The following is an 8,365-nucleotide window of genomic DNA, read 5'->3' as shown; positions in this document are numbered from 1 at the left end:
GCAGCTTCAGAAAGCCCTTTTACTTATAAAACTTGATGATTCAAGATTCTACTAATAACGAGTTCTTTACTGAAACCTTAAACATATACACTTCCATGGATGGGAACACCTTCACTTACTCTTTGCTCCTAAAGGCCTGTGCCAACCTTGGTTTCATTATTCATGGGACTATGATTCACGGCCATATTGTGAGACTTGGCTTTCAAGATGACTTATTTGTTCAAACTGCACTTGTTGACATGTATGCTAAGTGCACTTATGTTGAGTGTGCACGCCACATGTTTGATGAAATGACGCAGAGAAGTGTCGTGTCCTGGAACGCCATGAAGGTGAAGCAGATCAACCGAACACATCCCATCTTCTTCTGCACATGTCCATATTCAAACTACTCAATCAGTTTTTGCAAGCCCAATACGTGGTCTTTATCCGATTAATTCATAAACAACAATCGTATTACGTGCTCATTAGTCTCGTAAAGTAACTATGGGTGGTTCAAATTCTATCCTGTACAAACAATAATTTATTGATCAGCCATAAATTCTCAAATAAAATTTTAATTTGTGAATGGATTAGTTTTTGGTCTCCATGCTGTGAGATAATAAGAAGAAGAAAAAAAGGAGGAGGAGGAGGGTAAGACTCTATATCAACTTAATATTTATCCACTATTAGCTGAGATTTGTTTATTTTAAGTGGGATCATCAATATATTGAGAAATGCATAAATCAATGTAGTCTCTCATATTAAGAATTGTGTTTAGTAATTGAATAATGACACAAATACATATAGATAGATAGATAGATAGATAGATAGAAAAATATGTTTGGACAAATACAAAAAGCAAATCTTAAGACACAAATTTGTATCTTTGTTGTCCTTCTAAATAGTAGAGACAAAAAGAATACAACTATATTTGCGTTATGTCCCAACTAACAAAGGCAATATATGTACACACATATATAATCTTTCATCAGCAGCAGCAATCTTGCTTCACTAAAAGGTACAAGAATAAGCATTGCAAAGTCCAGTATTGGCACTACTATAAGGAAACAAGGCAACAGGGCGAGTTCTTGGAAGCTCAGGAATAGGCTTCTCCATGTTACCAAGAAACTCCACAACTTGCTCCATTGAGGGTCTCCCTTTGTTCTCATTCAAAGTGCAAAGCAAACCAATTTCAAGAACTCTAATTGCTTGCTCCAAGTTTATCAATGATCCCATCTTTCTATCTACAATCTTCACTTTCTCATCAATCTCATGCAAGTTCCAAGCAAAATCCAACAAATTCTTCTCCTCAGGCTTCCCTTCATCACTCTCATTCCTTTTCCTTCCTGCTATTACTTCCAACACAAGGACTCCGAATTCAAACACGTCTGCGCCGTGGCACACTTGAGCCTCGAATTGTTTTGATTCGGCCCCCATTAGGACGAATCCAAAGTCCCCCAACACGGCTCTGAAGCTGACATCAAGGAACACACTGCTGCATTTCAAGTTCTTGTGGGCTAGTTGCTTGCCGTGGAGGAAACTCAAGCCATCAGCTACATCCTTTATGACTTTGAATCTTCGCGTCCACGGAAGAACGCCGGCCCCAAATAGCCATTTATCTAGGCTGCCATTGGGGACAAAGTCATAAACCACCATGACTTGATGATTGTCCTGGCACCAGCCTCTAAGGGGAAGCAAATTCGGGTGGCGAACTGCGCTGATTGTCTTGATTTCCTTTAACAAACGCTTCTTATCAGATCCGTGTGTGCCAAGGAACTGCTCCGAGAATCTCTTCACAGCAACCTGTGTACCATTAGAAAGCTTCCCTCTGTAGTACACTCCTCTGGAATCATTTCCAAGCAACTCAATTTCACTGTAAGACCGAGTTGCGGACGAAAGCTCAGAGAAGGTGAAGCGGCGAGGCTTGTTTGGAGGCCTTGGCCTGTGAATCTCTACATCCATTGGACTTTTTGATTTGGCAGCGTTTCTTCTGTGCTTGCTTACAAAGTAGAAACCAATCAGAAAAACGAGAACAATCACGACCACAGCCACGAAAATCAAGAAGCTTTTAGAAGGTTCGTCCTTTGAAGACTTTGTGGTAGCTTCTTCTGCAGCTCCAGTATTATTCTGAAGCAAGATCTGGCCCTGGCAAGTTTCGGATGATGGTAATCGGAGGAAAGCTTGGCTAGTTGAAGTGAAATTCCAAGAGAGTATATTATGGATTTGAGTATGGTTACCTATGTTGCACAGATAAAAATACTAGTATTAGATATAACAAATTAGTGGTAAATTTAAGAAGATGGCAATATCCAATACCAATCATACTACTTGTACACTAAAAATCAGTGAATAAATCAGCTACTGGTATAAAATACACATTCAAATATAAAATACACATTAAAAATGAATCAAACAACACACATATTTATACACAAATACATGGTGACTGATTTTGTGTGCATATAGTATTTTTTATGCAATGCAGATGATAGTTTGTTACCTGTGGAAGCTGAGAACCCTACAAACATGTACTCATTCAGATAAGGAGTAAGATTAATGGACTCTGAGAAGATTGGCTTGGATGGATAAACAAATTGGTCGGCGAGGCCGAGATGAATATCCATCCTCCTTTGTTGACCATCATATTTGATCCAAGCCCTATGAACAGAACCATCCTTAAGAGAAACACCAGCATCAGAAGCATTTATAGTTTTTGTAGATACTATGGTACCTAAATTGATACCAATATGGTTATCATTTGGATCACGAAATTCAGGGTTCTTCCTTGTGTCAAATTCAACTGCAACTGCCTTGTAGTCATTCTCACAAACATCATTGAGCATTGCAAGCCATGGACCAGATCTTCCAACTGTGAACTCATCAGGAACAATTATGAAAGTTAAACCACTTCCTCCATTGGAGGATTCATCAGCGGATGTTGAATTGTTGAGCTGAAAAGCGAAGGTGGTTTCGAAAGACGCCGGAGTTTGTGTTCTTGGATCTAGAAGGCGAATTGGGAAGTTGTAGATTCCTCTACCTGCTTGGTGCCTTATGTCAGTGTCTTGGGACTCAATTGGGATCTGAATTGCACCATTTTCATCTGAGAATTTGGCACTGCCTAGAAGCTTCACTTCATGGACTAATCTAGGGTTGTTGTTCAAGTTGAAATTTGGGAAGAAAAAGTGTTTGGTAACATTGATTGGAACATCACTAGCATAAGAAGAAACAGCAAATCTGTATGGAACTATAGCTGCTAGAAGATTGAGCAACAAAATTATGCAGAAAATATTATAGCATGAGGGATCCATTTCATCTCATGCCAGAAAAATTTGAAGCAAAATTGAATAACTTAGCATAGGATGATTATGAATTATGATTGTGGTGGTAACTGCTGGTGACAATGCTTCAGGTAAAGGTAAGGAAGATTGTACAAAATTTGAATTAGGTGCTGCAGGTAAATAAACCAAATGACAAGATTGCTAAAATCTGACTAGATAATGTTTTGGACTCATCCTCAAAGAGACAAAATGCCACTTGAAAATTTTCTGGTTATAAATTATTTAGAGGTGGAAACTTTTTTTGCATTAATCAACTAGAGTTTGAGTTACATCATTGTGCTGGGGGAAGGAATAACCGAATAAGCACTCAAAAAAATTTGTCACGTGTAAAGTTTAATAATAATAATAATAATAATAATATTAAATATGAGATCAGTTAAGACGGTAAAAATATACAGGTCTACTACACATACAAGCATTTTTGGCTTACAAGCTATACAAGTTGCTCCAAATTCAAAAAAAAAAATACACGCGCACCACTCTTTTAGAATCAAGCGTCCAACGCACGCGCCTTAATCACCCTTCCACAACACGTTCACTCTTCCTCTTCTTCCTCAATCAAAACGTAAACCGTCAAGATTTAAGGGACATTCAAAACAAACTACAATTCTGCAGAAACGTTCCAACTCCTCGCGAAGAGTAGAAGAAATCAAGAAAAAAAGATACAAATCTCCATCAAAAATCACCAGAATAAACGAAGAAACATTATTCAAGGTACTAGATTTTTCTTCTAGATTGTCTCTGCCATGTGCCTCATCCTTAACCAGCAAAACATTAAAAGATTTCAAGAAGAAATATACTGTCTCCCCTGTTTTGGGTGTATTTCTTAAATCCTTTGGGTGTATTTCTGTAATCCTTTGGCTGTATTTCTGTAACCGTTTGGGTGTATTTCTGTAATCCTTTCTGTAACCGTTTGGGTGTATTTCTGTAATCGTTTGGGTGTATTTCTAAAGTTCCATTATTTTCAAAACGATTTCAAAGCTTGATTTCAAAAACCATGAAAATTGAAAAAAAAACGAAGCAAAGAGATAACGCACGAAGGAGATCCAACAAATTTGGCAAGAAACTGAAAAAAGAAACGAAATCTTTTGAAAAATGGAAGTTATATATTTGCGCGTTAATTGATTTGAATTGATTTAAAAGTCTGTTAAAGAGGCACGTAACATAAGCAGCACGTTTAGTGGGTTTCGTTCTCTTCAGACTTGTAAGCTTGTAAACGCAAAACACTTGTATGTAGAGATTTTCTCAAAAATATAATATTTTAATCATAAAATTTCGAGTTTGAATATTTGAAAGATGTATATTACTAGGGCTGCACATGGATCGGATAATATCCGCATATCCGTGGTAATTATCCGCATCTGATCCGAATTTTGTGGATATTATCCGATCCGCACTATGGTAGGATCGAATTGTGGATTTAGTAGTGATATCCGCGGATCCGATCCGTAAATCGGCATATCCGCACATCACATATAAATAGCATAGTTTCAGAAAATAAACCCTAATGTGATATGAATTTTAGTGTGTTGTTTTATGAATTTTATGATATCTTGTTTTTTATTTTTTTATGTTGTACTTCGACTTAGAATAATTAAATTTAAATCTTGTGTTATTATTTTTTTTGTTATTCAAGAGAAATTTTATTGATAATATTTTAGAATTAAATATGCTTAAACAGGTGAAAAATGAATTTTTTTTTTGTAAAAATAGCCAAATAAAATTTGAAAACATTTTTTTTTGAATTATGCGGATATACCCAATATCCGATCCGATTCGATTCGCATACTTGCGGATCGGATCGGATCTGACCTGAAAATTTGTAAATATCGTATCCGATCTGATCCAATAAATGCAGTGCGGATCGGATAGAATTTTAGGTTATATCCGATTCGATCTGTGTGTAGCCCTATATATTAGGGTGAAAAAGAAAAATGGTGAAGAGAATGAAGATTCTCTGAGAGTATGAGGAGTGGTTAGATAATTATTACATAAAATATGCTATTTTGTTTTTGTTAATTTTAAAAATAAGATTAACTATCTCTTTTCATTCTATGCATATAAAAACCTTTTTATTATAAAATTGGTCTCTTTAAAATAGTAAAAGTATATTTTTATAAGAGTTAATAGTCAAATTAGTTTTTAAAAGATAAGATATTTTTTAAATTTATCTCTAAAATTTTTTTTTAATTAAATTAGTCCTTCAAATATTACGAATTAATTATATTTGTCCTCCAATCACTCTATTAACAATTCTTTTTAAAGATTGATGTTGTAAAATATTAATTCATAATATATATATAATACCTAATATGTAGGGGAGGAGCTAGATGAAATATTAGACGAGGCCCAAAAATATTTACATAATAAATAAGACTAAAATAAAATTTTAAAGAGTGCTAAACTGAAATTTACATATAATTTACATGTAAAAAATTAAAATTAAGGGGGACATTGCCTCCCTTTGCCACTATGTGGCTCCGTCCCGACTAATATGGTTAATTAGATATTAACCAAATATATTTATGAAAATTTATTAATTTAGTCATTTTTTTCAATTACAAAAATTATATTCCTAATATGACCTAGTGACTAAATTGATAGATTTTCTTAAACATATTTAGTTAACGTTCAATTGAACATGTTATTTGTCATGTATGCTATCAGTTAACATTTTACATCATCAATCGTTAACAAAAATTGTGAATAGAGTAACTAAAGAACATATATGATTAATTCGTAATATTTGAAGGACCAATTTAATCGAAAAAATATTTTAAGGACGAATTTAAAAAATGTCTTATCTTTCAGGGACTAATTTAACTATTAATCCATTTTTATAAGTTATATATAATAAAAGAACATAAAAAAATTATATTAAAATTTGTAATATAAAATATACATTAAAAATATTTTTTGGAATAAAAATAAATTAAATTAATATATTTATATAAATATATAGTAACTGATTTAATAATTAATTTTTTATAATATAATATTTTTTGAAAAATAAAATACTTACTAAGAGAACAAAAGTTGATACGATTTGTTTGCAATTGTAAAGATAACACAACTCAATTATTCATAAATGGATAATAACAAAATAGATAAGCTGCTGTGTGGGGTACATTTACCAGAGGTGGAAAACTGGTTATTGAGTATCCATGGTCCAAGAAATGGCGCAAGTCTCTATTTATGATTGTTTTTTTGGGCAATAAATGGCGCAAGTCTATCGTCAGCCAAGGCAATCATGCAAATATATTCCGTAACCCAAATGAAAACCATAGGTAACCATAATTTAAATGTTTTTGTTGGCCAAGTAGCACATGTCAAAAGGAAGCTTCTTCCGAATGAATAATGTTATTTAAATATCACAAAAAGAAATAATAATTAATTAATTATTAATTATCATGGCTAAAATAAGTTGTGAAAGAATTCTTCTTAGACCTTAGTGTTGATTTGGTTTAATAAATCTTAGATATTTAAATGTCAAGCAATCAATCAGTGCACCGTCTGCTAATTATTTTATTGTGCATAATTAGGATAGTCATTATTGTTGTGAAATAAAAGATATATATATATATATATATATATATATATATAATAAAGATGTATAAATAGAAGACTCTATTATTAATATAATTAGCTCAATAATTATTATATATATAATAATATTATATGTTGTATTGTGTATATATATACAAAGATAAGAAAAAGTATTAAAAATAAAGAGAGAGAGATTTGTATTTGATACTATCTCAATATAATAAAGATGGTTAATATTGCTATTAATATTATATGTAAAGAGTAATAGAAAATAGAATTTAAAATACTTATAAAATAAAAGAAGAGAAAGAATTGTAATAGTAATATAAGGAGAAGGGTATTTGATTGCATAAAAGAGGATTGATTTATTTGTATGAAAAGGAAGGAAGAATAATATTTTTGTTCTGTTGTTATTGTTGTTTATTCCTTTTGCCCGTACATCCTTTTATAGGCATACAAAACTAGCTTTTTCAAACCTCATTAAATCCATTCTCTCTTGAGAATGATTCCTTCAATATTGAGAAGGTGAGTCTACGTGGTCATCCATATCACAACACTCCCCCTTGGATGACCATTCAGGATTATTGCCTCGTTAAAACCTTACTAAAGAAAAACCCAGTGGGAAAAAAACTTTAGTGAAGGAAAAAGAGTACAATATCCTTTAGTGATGGGGACTGCCTCATTAAAAACCTTGTCAAGAAAAACCCAATGGGAAAAAACTTGACCAAGGGAAAAAGAGTACAGTCTCCCCCTCTTGTCGACATCATTTAATATCTCGAAATCGACGCATCCCAATCTCATGTACCAATCTTTCAAAGGAGGATTTCGGGAGTGACTTTGTGAATAAATCTGCCAGATTGTCACTTGAACGGATCTGTTGGACATCAATTATCCCTTGATTTTGAAGGTCATGAGTGAAAAAGAATTTGGGAGAAATATGCTTTGTTCTATCACCTTTGATGTATCCGCCTTTAAGTTGAGCAATGCATGCTGTATTATCTTCAAACAGGACAGTTGGAGCTATCTTATGATCAATCAGTCCACATGATGACATAATATATTGAATCAAACTCCTTAGCCAAAAACACTCGCGACTAGCTTCATGAATCGCCAGTATTTCAGCACGATTAGAGGAGGTTGCTGCAATCGTTTGTTTCGTGGACCTCCATGATATAGCTGTACCACCATATGTGAACAGGTATCCTGTTTGAGATCTCCCTTTATGTGGATCAGACAAGTATCCAGCATCTGCATAGCCAACTAATTGTGACTTGGATCCATAGGGATAAAACAAACCCATATCAACCGTCCTATGAAGATATCGAAAGATTTGTTTGATTCCACTCCAATGTCTTCTGGTTGGAGAGGAACTATATCTTGCTAGTAAATTCACAGCAAAAGATATGTCAGGTCGCGTATTATTAGCAAGATACATTAGCGCTCCAATGGCACTAAGATATGGTACTTCAGGACCAAGGATATCTTCATTTTCTTCTTTAGGA

The 8,365-nt window shown here is 33.6% G+C and overlaps 1 protein-coding gene across 1 annotated transcript; it reads right to left on the bottom strand.

Annotated features, from left to right (window-relative positions):
* Positions 1-782: 782 nt before the first annotated feature.
* Positions 783-3,639, bottom strand: LOC112764449 (probable L-type lectin-domain containing receptor kinase S.7). The gene is made up of 2 exons (XM_025810047.3): positions 2,480-3,639; positions 783-2,216 (listed from the first exon to the last, which is right to left on the bottom strand). The coding sequence occupies exons 1-2, from the start codon at positions 3,285-3,287 to the stop codon at positions 991-993; spliced, it is 2,034 nt and encodes a 677-aa protein (XP_025665832.1). The 5' UTR covers positions 3,288-3,639; the 3' UTR covers positions 783-990.
* Between the last annotated feature and the right edge of the window lie 4,726 nt (positions 3,640-8,365).

Source organism: Arachis hypogaea, chromosome 17, assembly GCF_003086295.3.
Source record: "Arachis hypogaea cultivar Tifrunner chromosome 17, arahy.Tifrunner.gnm2.J5K5, whole genome shotgun sequence".
Lineage (NCBI taxonomy): Eukaryota > Viridiplantae > Streptophyta > Magnoliopsida > Fabales > Fabaceae > Arachis > Arachis hypogaea.
The sequence above is the reverse complement of the archived record's forward strand: the minus strand, read 5'-3'. Positions and strand labels throughout refer to the sequence as shown.

Excerpts from the sequence above, each read along its gene's own strand:
- LOC112764449 (XM_025810047.3), bottom strand. The coding sequence starts at position 3,287 with ATGGATCCCTCATGCTATAATATTTTCTGCATAATTTTGTTGCTCAAT. Across the intron at positions 2,217-2,479 it reads AGGGTTCTCAGCTTCCACAG|GTAACCATACTCAAATCCAT; the intron begins GTAACAAACTAT and ends TGTGCAACATAG.